General features: G+C 39.6%; 1 protein-coding gene across 3 annotated transcripts in view; it reads left to right on the top strand.

Moving 5' to 3' along the window:
- The window catches only part of PLD1 (phospholipase D1), a 197,311-nt gene that overhangs the window by 117,754 nt on the left and 66,559 nt on the right, over positions 1–12,998 (top strand). For all 3 annotated transcript variants that reach the window (XM_056565190.1, XM_056565189.1, XM_056565191.1), the window contains 3 exons: positions 6,400–6,481; positions 7,664–7,774; positions 11,892–12,095. In XM_056565190.1, coding sequence (XP_056421165.1) covers positions 6,400–6,481; positions 7,664–7,774; positions 11,892–12,095 — 397 coding nt within the window. The remainder of the gene's footprint in view (positions 1–6,399; positions 6,482–7,663; positions 7,775–11,891; positions 12,096–12,998) is intronic.

Raw genomic sequence — 12,998 nt, 5'->3', positions numbered from 1 at the left:
CTATTTATGATTTGCATGATATATTTATTTGTAGTGCATGGCAAAGGACTTACTGTGTGTGTTTCATACACATGCGTCCCCTCTGTATAGGATTGAGATCAGTAACCACCTGTCTACACTTAGTTTCTGACTGGTATCTCATGCTTTACTGAATTTTTGGGGGGATTTCTAATCCACTTTGATCTTTACAATACTTATTGTGTGGTCTGACGTATATAATAGGTATGGTGTGTATATGTGTCGAACATTGGACAATTGCAGTTTTGTAATGCTTTATCGACCCACATTTTTAGTTAAAAAACATGTAATTACCTTGTACACTTTTGTGTTAAGTGGCTTTTATTAGTTTGTTACATGACAAAAAAATTTAGTAATGGAAACCCAGTTTGAGCGCAGTTTTAAATGTTTCTTGTTGTAAAAATATCCACAATAAGCAAAAAATCCGTCTGTAAATCATCCAGTCCAAATAGTTCTTTTGTCTGTGATGTCCTTGCTGCCCTGCACATCAGTTTGCATTCAATACATTTTTTTTTGAATCTGTAGCTAAAGGAGGCGATACATTTCTGGACTTAGGTCTTTGAAAGGAAGGATAACTTGAGTATGACTGAACATAGTTGTTAGTCTAGTGTATGACTTAGGTTTGCTAGACTTCTGTTAAACACTGGGTAAAGATATTTCTGTATCTCATTTTAATGTATTGAAATTTAATAATACATTCAACAGGCTCCAACACAAATAAACAGTATATGGTCTATGCCACTTAGCTGTGATCAATGTATGCATGTTATGCATGTTAGTGGGACATAGTTATGCTGGCAGAATGGGACATTATATATTCATGTCTATAAATGTATGGCCAATAAAAATATGCAATAAAAACTATACTTCCCTGTTTAACAGGAGCATGTCAGCAGTTTTGATCAATCCCGAATCACAAACTGTGGTAGACAAGTGAAAAAAAAAAACAGTTTAAAAAGAAAAAAACTTGTATTGATGGACATATTAGTTGCATAGCCAAGGAAGTTTCAATCCCCCATTTGCTCTGATGTCAGGCGTCCGCCGGACATTCCTCCACCTGAACCCCTCTCCTGTACTATAAAGTGATAGACTCAAAAGCAAAAAGGAGGCATTAGGATGAGTTAAAGGGGTTATCTGGGCAAAAGGAAAAATTATTAACCTACTGTAATTGCCCTTTTTGTTTTTTTGGAGTAGGAGCATAGATGCTGTAGCTGGGGAAGGGGGTGCAGAGGAGGAGAGTGTAGTATGTTTATTATATCATCACCAGAGAACACATAATCTGGCACGGTCACTGTGTCTTCTGCACTGCTTTCCTCATAAATATAGTGGACGGTGTATATGTGGAGGGTGAACTGGTGGTGCTGATCGTGTGAAACAACAAACAAACAATAGCTTCACATGAAGAGAGGAACCGAGCATTCACCTGGTAAGCTGGCTGCAGCAGAACGTCTCACATCACATCCGATTGGTGAAAGAGCAAGGAAACGGTAGATGGAAGTGGGGGGGTTCAGACATCCAGCCCCACGAATCCCCTAACAGTGTGATGTGGTCCGTGGCCCGACGCCTGAGCTTCCCTGCTTCCATCTACCGCCTCCCTGCTCTTTCACCTATCGGATGTGATGTGAGACGTTCTGCTGCAGCCAGCTTACCGGGTGAGTGCTCCGTTCCTCTCCATGTGAAACTGTAGTATGTTTAAAATTCTCATTCAAACCGCCAGCCTGTTTTTGACCCCAGACACCCCCCTCACTGGTTTAAGGGATTTTTCGGAGATAAGAAAATATGTTCAAATAGTGCCATAAAGTTATGCAGATTTATAAATTACTTCTGATTAAAAATCTTAAACCATACAGTACTTATCTGCTCTGGACAGTTCCTGACATGGACAGAGGTGTCAGCAGAGAGCACTGTGGTCAGACTGAAAAGAACAACTCCACTTCCTCTGGAGCATACAGCAGCTGATAAGTACTACAAGGCTTAAGATTTTTAAGTAGAAGCAATTTATAAATCTGTATAACTTTCTGGCACCAGTTGATTTGAGAACACTTTTTTTTTTCTCTGGAGTTCCTCTAGGAATTCCCAGCAGACACCTGGAATCAGTGTGTGTGGCATTACAACTCCATTTTTGTTTTAATGCTGTTAATATTAAAGGGGTATTCCAGGAAAAAAACTTTTTTTTATAGATCTACTGGCTCCAGAAAGTTACAGATTTGTAAATTACTTCTATTAAAAAATCTTAATCATTTCAGTACTTATGACCTTCTGAAGTTAAGGTTGTTCTTTTCTGTCTAGGTCCTCTCTGATGACACCTGTCTCGGGAAACGCCCAGTTTAGAAGCAAATCCCCATAGAAAACCTCTTCTAAACTGGGCGTTACCCGAGACAGGTGTCATCAGAGAGACTTAGACAGAAAAGAACAACCTTAACTTCAGAAGCTCATAAGTACTGAAAGGATTAATATTTTTTAATAGAAGTAATTTACAAATCTGTTTAACTTTCTGGAGCCAGTTGATATATAAAAAAAAATTTTTTCCTAGAATACCCCTTTAACATCACTATCAGTGACATGGAAACCAGTTTAAACAAACCTGTCATATCTGAAACATTAAATACCTTGTTATTAAATGTTATCTCTAATACACTTTTTATGAAACTTTTAATAAGAGTACCTGTCATGAAAATGCTTTCCCCCTCCCCATTCTCTCTTTATTCCTCCTACCATGCTAACCCCTTTTAATCCCCTGGCATTTCTTTTACCCTTTTTTTTTGGCCGGCTCTTTAGCTCACTGCATGTGAGCTCGGGAGGGCTGAAGGGGGTGTTCCTCTGCAGGCACGACATCATCTGAAGCTGTTCCAGGGAGAACATCTGCCCTCACTCTTCTATGCTGCACCCGCACTAGAAGCACAGCATAGAAGAGACAGCCAATTGCTGCAGGCTGTTCTCTCTCCCCTCCTTTCTGCTAGTGTATCGCAGAGAGGATGAGAGCAGACCTGCAGCTATTGGCTGCACACGGCGTTCGCTCTGCCCTGCATGATTGACAGGACAGAGAGCGAATGCTGTGTATCCCTGATGTCCCGCCTGTACGTCCTGACTTTAGACTCCTGCCCAGCCAGGATAAGTCCAAAGTCAGATCTCCTGCAGAGACCGAATGCGGCCAGCACTAGGAGGGAGACCCCTAGTGACCGGATATTCAGACCTGAAAAAAATATATAAATATTAAGTATATATAAAATTACAGAAAGTATATTACACATATTTTTCATATTAGAAAAGGAACAAAATATCACATTTTATGTTTAATGGCAGAGCCCATTTAAAGGGGTACTCCGGTGGTCAACGTGTTTTTCCGTTTGTAACTTACCCTATTTGTTTTGTTTCATTTCTATTCTTGTTGTTTAGGCAACTCTAGTTCCGTTCTTTGTTGTCTTTTTATCCCCCACTTTGTTGTCCTATCTTTGCATCTATTTCCTGTTTCTTGCTGTGCTGAAAACTACAAATCACAGCATGCCACATGCCTTGCTGGTTTGGGGTGGCTCCTTTTTTTTTTTGTTTGTTTGTTCCGCCCTTTACCCATCCTACTATTTTCCCGGGTCAGCCCCCTTATACACAGCACACTAATATAATCAGCCCTGGTGGGGATACACTGTCATGCACACACAAAAGAGACTACAACTCCCAGCATGTGTCATTCAGGAGTCTTCAGTCTGTGGTGTAACACCAGCATGCTGCCTCTGTAGTCTCCTGGGGGTTGTAGTTCACCACACCTCTGTAGAGCATACACCAGTGTTTCCCAACCAGGGTGCCTCCAGGTGTTGCAAAACTACAACTCCCAGCATGCCCTGACAGCCTTTGGGCTTGCTAGGAGTTGTAGTTTTGCAACAGCTGGAGGCACACTGGTTGGGAAACACTAGTGTAACATGTGTATGCTGAATAGGCTAGAGCCACTAGAACAGTGTTTCCCAACCAGTGTGCCTCCAGCTGTTGCAAATCTACAACTCCCAGCATGCCCAAAGTATGTCAGGGCATGCTGGTAGTTGTAGTTTTGCAACAGCTGGAGGCACACTGGTTTGTAAACACTAGCATACACACACACAACAGGGACTACAACTCCCAGCATGTGTCATTCAAGAGTCCCCCCCCCCCCCTCCCCCTTCACATATAGGGGGAGATTTATCAAAACCTGTGCAGAGGAAAACTTGCCCAGTTGCCCATAGCAACCAATCAGCTTGCTTCTTTCATTTTTATGAAGGCCTGTGAAAAATGAAAGAAGCAATCTGATTGGTTGCTATGGGCAACTGGGCAAGTTTTCCTCTGCACTGGTTTTGATAAGTCTCCCCCATAGAGATCATTCCCAGTATGAGATTTATTCCCCTGCAGTCCATACATCCCCAGCCCGTGCACCTTCTCATCTTCCCCTTCAGATAACATTTATCTTCTCTGTGAGGTCCTTCTCCTGTGCAGACCTGTGTCCTTAGAATATAGAGCAGGGGGGAGGGTAGGTTAGGAGCTGTGTACTCAGCTGGATGAGATGAGGGGGTGTGGCTTATTCCTCTCATGCAGACAGAGAGAAAAAAAAAGCTGTGACATCTTGTCCACAACAGACTCAGAACTGTGGACAACAGTAAAAGAAAACCCTCTGAACTACAGAACTTCCTGCCCAACAAACAGGTAAGAAAAACACACACATGCTGCCAAAACATATAACACATGTATATTGCAAAACAACTAAACTTACAAAGATTATGCCATAGAGTCAAAAGAATTAACCACCGGAGTACCCCTTTAACTCCTACTATGTAGACAAATGTGTGTCCAAAGGAGCCCCTCCTCTGGTACTTGATCTAAACCTTGGAGATCCAACTCGCATTAATAAAATAAGGCTTTTCTTTAGAACCTGCTGTCACGAATACCACAGAATGAGAACACAGACTGTGGATTGTTTTGTCTAGCTGGGTTTAATGCTTTCCAGCATCTTGGAACTAGTCTGTTACTCAGGAAAAGAAATGTTCTAGTGTTTGGATAGCATAACCTTGTGAAACTGCAAATTCTTACCAACACTTTCCCATAGCTGTGACAGGCCGATGGTAACCTTGGCATACGTACAGCCTGAGTGTTATGTGTCCGCCAAGGTTTCCAGTAACTCGCATCATAAAGAGAAACTTTTTCAAAATAGGAGAAGTGAAGGCAAAGAATTCTGTGATGTACAGTAAACCAGTTATGTTTGTCTGGATTTCCACCTCACTTGCCTAATGTGTTATTAGCTATATAGTATCTATCCCAAATACTGCTGTCCATTGCCCCGATCATAGCCCCAACCTCTGTAGGAAAGCACAGCTGGTTGATAATGTGGACTGCACATCATTCTTGGATGCAATATGAATTAGCATTACCTGGTGTAACTGCACCATATTCTTTAAACGGGCACTGTCAGATACAAAAACTTTTGATATGTTGTAAAGCAAAAATAGGTTTTGGAATTGCTTTCATTAGAACATTTTCAGTATTTCATACTGAAAAAGCCAATCAAACAACTGCCTCCCTGCCTGCTTGGACACATACTAGTCCTGCTGTGTCCATGCGTCATCACCTATGTCATGGACACACTTCATTGATTGACAGATGTGAGCGCAGGGCTCACAGCTGGAGGAAAAATCCCCCCACTGTCAGCTTGTGTCCAGCTACTGTCAGTGAGGAGAAGCTGGGAGTTGTAGTTTTGCTAATGCTAGGGGAGATGTGAGCAGACAGCATCCAGAGGGGGGGGGCGGAGATCTACACAGTGAGGCCACGCCCCCTCCCTTTGAGAAAAATTCAGGCTAGTGAGCTAAATTAAAAGTGTAATAAATAAATAAAGGTGCTAGAAACACAAAAATTAGATGTCCATAGTCAGGATTAGGTACTGAGTGAAATCTTTAAAAAAAAAAAAAATGTTGTTGGATCTGACGGGTACGCTTTAAATGGCTTATATGAATATGCTGCATGCTACACTTTTATTCCTATAATGTGTCGTAATGTGCCAGTGCTTCCTGTCTATCCTCATCACTTGCTTCCTATTTACATGCCATCTTTACCACCATCTTGTAATGTTTGGCTAGGTTTCCTTGATAGCATGTATTAACTAGTTTGGGTTTTCCAGAATTGGCAACGTTTACTTTTGCTGGACAAATTGTACGTTTTGATTGCACCCTTTATTTCACCTTAAAATGTACTGTAAACCGGAAGAATATTACTTGTGGGGTTAAACTTAAATAGAAAAAAATTTAATGTTTTATGTTATGTTGTAGTAATTTTGACATAATTTAAATTTTAAAAAGGGGAATGATTACATTTTTTTATTGGGAGATTTTTCATGTTGGTCAATACTTTTTTTTTTTTTTCTTTTTAAAGGTTAAGTCCAGAAATATTCCTGAAGCGTCCAGTGGTGGAAGGAAATCGGTGGAGACTTGATTGTGTTCTCAAGAGAAAAGCTGTAAGTAACCCCAGATTGCTCTTAAAACAGCATTACTCCAAAAATCGAAGATTTATTCTTAGGTTTAGCCATTGCCTTTGGGGATTGCCTTGAATTAAATAGTTCTATTGTAAGATTGGCATCTCTTGAACACCTTAACAAATGTCTATAATGGGAAACTTTTTTTTAACGGAATTTGCCTTTAGTTAAAGGGTTACTCCGCTCCTCAGCGTCCGGAACTCATTGTTCCTAACGCTAGGTGCGGGCTTCTGTGTACACGCCCTGCCCCCTCGTGATGTCACGTCCTTCCCCCTCAATGCAAGTTTATGGGAGGACTTTATTTCCCATAGACTTTCATTGAGGGAGTGGGGCGGGCGTGAACATGGAATCCCGCACCCAATGTTCGGAACATTGAGTTCCGGACGCTGGGGAGCGGAGTAACCCTTTAAAAAGCAAAATATGTGCTTCCTACCTATTTTTTGAATACTATACAGATGTGGGTTCAGTCTTGTAAGCCAGGCTCTCCTATTTTTCATATATTTCGTCTGCTGGTGTTATTGTGTGATTGCACAGAGATTATGCAGTGAAGATCACAATGTGGCATTACAAAAGGCAAAAAAACTATTTGAATATTATTGAAAAAACTTATGACAATTAACAATAATGAAAAAATATATAACTTTTATAGCAATAGGATATATAACAATATAGAACAATAGAACGAAAAGTAATCTTATTATGGTAAAAATAGAATAAAAAATGTCTTTACCTTCTCTCCACCGCTATATATTAGCAGATGTAATATGTATTAGAATGACTAAATGCTAACTGCAAACTTAATTCGCTGCAACCTTTATCCAAAAATAATTTTGGAAATAAAAATAAAATTAAGTCATTGCTCTGACCATGACCTGGACTGGGATATAATGAGCCACTGACAGGCCTAAAAATACATTTTGGTTCTCAAGATTTTCACAGATCTGCAACCTTAGTACAGAATAGTTTTGAGAATATATTGGTGCATGGCTTAGAAAGAAGACTTAGAGAGTCCTGGGAAACTTTTGTATCTGATATTGAGGGGGGTTTTATTGTGCAAATAAACATAAATTACTGCTAGAATAACTGTACTCTTACTTGGGAATTTTTGCTATTCCGAAACAACAATGCTTTTGATGTTGTTTAATTTCTGTTTTGCTTTTACAGCAACAAGGTGTCAAGATCTTTGTTATGTTGTATAAAGAAGTGGAACTGGCACTGGGAATAAACAGCGAGTACAGCAAAAGAACTCTCATGCGTATACATCCCAATATTAAGGTATTGTCTCTATATGGCGTATGCTCATTTGTTTTGCATAAAGGTGACGGACATAGCGTAGTGTCAAGAAGTCTCACTATTCGGACGTTACCATTATATATTTTTATTCACTTGCAACTCCACTGATTCCTACATAAAATACATTTTCACTGGGCGTGTAACATGATGAGATCTGTAGCCCCCACACTTCATATGAAGACAATATGCTTCCATCTGTGAACTACCGAAAATAGGAATTTTACACAAGGATCCATATACTGTGCCTGTGAGCACTTTATTTTCCTTCCTGAGCACCACTGAGAAAAAACGCCAATATATATACACCAAGTGAAGGCAGCATATGCATTGTGAATTTTAAAGATTTGCCCACATTATAGTAATATTACAAGCTTGCTGCTCACAGAAAAGAATTGCAGTAACACATGTTTTGCTATACACATGTTTATTCCCTTTGTGTGTATTGGAACTAAACCAAAAAAGGGAGGAAAAAAAGCTAATTGGACATAATGTCACACCAAACTCCAAAAATGGGCTGGACAAAATTATTGGCACCCTTTAATTAATATTTGGTTGCACACCCTTTGGAAAAAATACCTGAAATCAGTCGCTTCCTATAACCATCAATAAGCTTCTTACACCTCTCAGCCGGAATGTTGGGCCACTCTTCCTTTGCAAACTGCTCCAGGTCTCTCTTATTGGAAGGGCACCTTTTCCCAACAGCAATTTTAAGATCTCTCCACAGGTGTTCAATGGGATTTAGATCTGGACCCATTGCTGGCCACTTCATAACTCTCCTGGGCTTTGTTGCCATCCATTTCTGGGTGCTTTTTGATGTATGTTTGTGGTCATTGTTCTGCGTGCAGAAATAGTGCTAATCCCCAAGGACAGTAATATACACACAATGACAATTTATCCTGAAATCTTACCTAAAAGTGTAGGTATACTTTAAAGGGGAAATCCGGTACATAACATCTTATCCCTTATCCACAGAATCGGGGATGAGTCACGGTTGGACCCTTATCCCCTGTGTATAGGGGCTAAGATGTTATGCACTGGAGTTCCCCTTTAAGTACTCCCTTTGGGAGTTATGGCAATAGAAGAACAAGCATGCACAGCCACATCTACTTTGTCTCTTCCTGCCCTCCTACTAAGGGATTCCAGAGTTCAGACTCCTTACAGCATAGCTGTCTGAAATAGGAAACCTTCTAAAACAAATATATACAAATATTGTGTCTACACTTTGAGACAGAAAGCCAGGCAGTACTTCAGGAAGTCCTGGAAAATAAAGTTGATGTTACAGCGTGCTGAAAATGTATCAGCAAGCAGTTAACCATTTTCTGGTTATTTGCAACCCTTCATCAGGCTGTTAGTAGAGTGGAAAGGTGCTACCAATGCCAACAACATTCCACTCCTGATGAAGGGTTTATTATCACCTGTAATGTTGCTAACTGCTTAATTGCATTTTTTTTTTTGTCCCTTGACGTTGTGAAGAAGATATACTAGGCAAGGATTTTTTTGGTCATAATAAGTCATACCTAAAAGATTGTCACAGAATGCATTAGGCCACAGTAAAAATAGCTTCAGTCCACTAACATTTTTCCCAATGATTTACATTAAATTGAATTGCTTTGACCTACTTGAAGCAGTGATTTGTTTTTTTACTTATGTATTTTTTTTGTCCACTATTCTTTTGGTAAATGCACATATTTGCTTTTTTACACGTTTGTGCTTGTTTGCTTGACTTGCTGAGCTGACTTAAACTTTCTAATGAAAAATACCTTTTCATTATTTCTCTGGTTAATAAAGTAATATAATTATGACTGCATATTGAGGAGTATACAACTTAAAATCAACTATTCTTTTTAACCCCTTAAGGACTCAGCCCATTTTGGCCTTAAGGACTAAATTAAGGATTTAATTTTTACGTTTTCATTTTTTCCTCCTCGCCTTCTAAAAATCATAACTCTTTTATATTTTCATCCACAGACTAGTATGAGGGCTTGTTTTTTGCGCGACCAGTTGTCCTTTGTAATGACATCACTCATTATATCATAAAATGTATGGCGCAACCAAAAAACACTATTTTTGTGGGGAAATTAAAACGAATAACGCAATTTTGCTAATTTTGGAAGGTTTTGTTTTCACGCCGTACAATTTATGGTAAAAATGACGTGTTCTTTATTCTGAGGGTCAATACGATTAAAATGATACCCATTATTATATACTTTTATATTATTGTTGCGCTTAAAAAAATCACAAACTTTTTAACCAAATTAGTACGTTTATAATCCCTTTATTTTGATGACCTCTAACTTTTTTATTTTTCCGTATAAGTGGCGGTATAGGGGCTCATTTTTTGCGCCATGATCTGTACTTTTTTTTGATTCCACATTTGCATATAAAAAACTTTTAATACATTTTTTATAATTTTTTTTAAATAAAATGTATTAAAAAAGTAGGAATTTTGGACTTTTTTATTTTTTTTCGTTCACGCCGTTCACCGTACGGGATCATTAACATTTTATTTTAATAGTTCGGACATTTACGCACGCGGCGATACCAAATATGTCTATAAAAAAAGTTTTTTACGCTTTTTAGGGGTAAAATAGGAAAAAACGGACGTTTTACTTTTTTATTGGGGGAGGGGATTTTTCACTTTTTTTTTACTTTTACTTTTACATTTTTTTTTACACTTGAATAGTCCCCATAGGGGACTATTCATAGCAATACCATGATTGCTAATACTGATCTGTTCTATGTATAGGACATAGAACAGATCAGTATTATCGGTCATCTCCTGCTCTGGTCTGCTCGATCACAGACCAGAGCAGGAGACGCCGGGAGCCGCACGGAGGAAGGAGAGGGGACCTCCGTGCGGCGTTATGAATGATCGGATCCCCGCAGCAGCGCTGCGGGCGATCCGATCGTTCATTTAAATCGCGAACTGCCGCAGATGCCGGGATCTGTATTGATCCCGGCACCTGAGGGGTTAATGGCGGACGCCCGCGAGATCGCGGGCGTCGGCCATTGCCGGCGGGTCCCTGGCTGCGATCAGCAGCCGGGATCAGCCGCGCATGACACGGGCATCGCTCCGATGCCCGCGGTTATGCTTAGGACGTAAATGTACGTCCTGGTGCGTTAAGTACCACCTCACCAGGACGTACATTTACGTCCTGCGTCCTTAAGGGGTTAAAGAGGTTTTCCAGCATATAAACAAAATATTGTATGTTTTTGTGGCCCATTTATAAAAGTAGAATAAATGGCCATACTTACCTGCCCTAATCCCCCACAGCATCTGTTGGCTCCACCCGGTCTCTTGCTATCCTGTCGTCCTCTGGCTTCTGAGACTAGCACTCTGAGCAAGACCTACCTGCTCAGGCATCACTCCCGCCAATGATTGGCTGAGCAGACAGGCCCTGCTCCAAGCTTTTGTTTTGGAAGAAGACAAGAGATCAGATTTAGATGGAGCAGTGCTCTTCCTGTATTTTGTGAATGTCTAAGATCTCTTTAATGAATATGAATTAATAAAAAAATTAAAAAAAATGTACCTCTAGTGTTGCCTGGCCAATTAATATCTTTACTGAAGAGGGGAACCTTAGGGCCCTATTACACAGTGATTATTGGCCAAAAATGGTCATGTCTCATCGGCTGCAATAAGGGATGCACAGCAGATGAATGATGGCAGAAAGGGCCTTGTGAACGATCCATGTTTGTGCTGCTATACTTGAGCTATACACAGCTAAACTTAAGCTGTGTTAAAGGCTCAGTAAACAAACACAGATTTAAAACATTGGTGCGCATGTTGGGCCATCTAATATGACCCTTAGTGAGAAAGGGACCTGTAGTCACTTAAATATTGTGCCAGAGAATTTGTTTAACTGCAGTTGTAGTTTTATTGTAGAAAAGTTGTAGATACATTTAATAGAACTGCTTTTTTCCACTAAACCTGTAAAAATGCATATCTGAGTTTGCTGGCACAGAAATATGCTCAGTGAAGTTGCCATTATTTCTTGCACCCTGGGCACTACTTTGTTTCTAAGGAGCTGTATATAACCAGAATAATAACTGATCTTACTGTTACTGCCATCTCAAGAAAGAAATTGTCTTATTGATTTAGGTGATGAGACATCCAGATCATATGTCCTCATCTGTGTACTTGTGGGCTCACCATGAAAAAATAGTGGTTATTGATCAGTCTGTGGCTTTTGTTGGAGGAATTGACCTGGCGTACGGACGATGGGATGATGATGAGCACAGGCTAACAGATGTTGGAAGTGTCAAGAGAATCGTAGCAGCCCAGTCCACAACTGGCATAAACATGGTAAAGTAAACTATTTGTTCTTTGTCCATATAAGCTAACTTGTTTTCTTTTGACATATTGCCAATATCATCGTAATATCAACAAGAGCACCCTAAGGTAGAGATGGAGTAATCAAAACTTACACACCAAACCTTAAATATCCAAAACAATGGATTGTAGGGTCTAAATCTACTTATATATTACACCCTCCTTTTATTCTTGATATTATTGGGAGATTAAAAGATAGTATTTTATTGGTATTCTTACCAATGCCACGCTGAAATTAGTCGCATGACTAAACTGGTGCTTACAAATGCCACACTGACATATGAACCATTATGTGAGAACATCAATAGAGCAATGCCACATTATGGTTGAGTCATTTGACTCGTATGTCAGTGCTGCATTTGTAAGCGCCGGTTTAGCTATGTGACTCTGTCAGTGCGACATTGATAAGCACCAATCATGATATCAAGTATGGTGACGATTATTGCATTCCATTGGTTTTAAGTAATGGGATCATGGTGATTGGCTCATGATCTGGAGGAGGGCATAAAAGAGCTTATATAAGACCAAATATCTGACCTGTCAATTTACCTCAATGCGAAACATGTTGGTGAGGTGAAGGGTTACTGTAAGTTTTTAACAGCCATTATCTCAGTCATTATCTAGGATCATATTTTAAAGCTTACCAATAATATACTATGTTTTGTTCTCATAAAACCAGGCATAAGATTAGAGTCTAATATATAAGGGATTTTATACCGTGTGACCCATTGTTTTGGATATTTGCGGTTTGGTGTATAAATATTGCCAATATACAGATGGTCTATACAGTCTACCTTTAATAGTTTTGCAGTATACTTCTTATAATACAGTATGCCTTTTACAGTTTAATATGTTCCCATATGAAGTATATAAGCC

The sequence above is a fragment of the Hyla sarda genome, chromosome 3 (assembly GCF_029499605.1).
Source record: "Hyla sarda isolate aHylSar1 chromosome 3, aHylSar1.hap1, whole genome shotgun sequence".
Classification (NCBI taxonomy): Eukaryota; Metazoa; Chordata; class Amphibia; order Anura; family Hylidae; genus Hyla; species Hyla sarda.
Note: the sequence above shows the minus strand (reverse complement) of the source record. Positions and strands in the feature narration are given on the sequence as shown.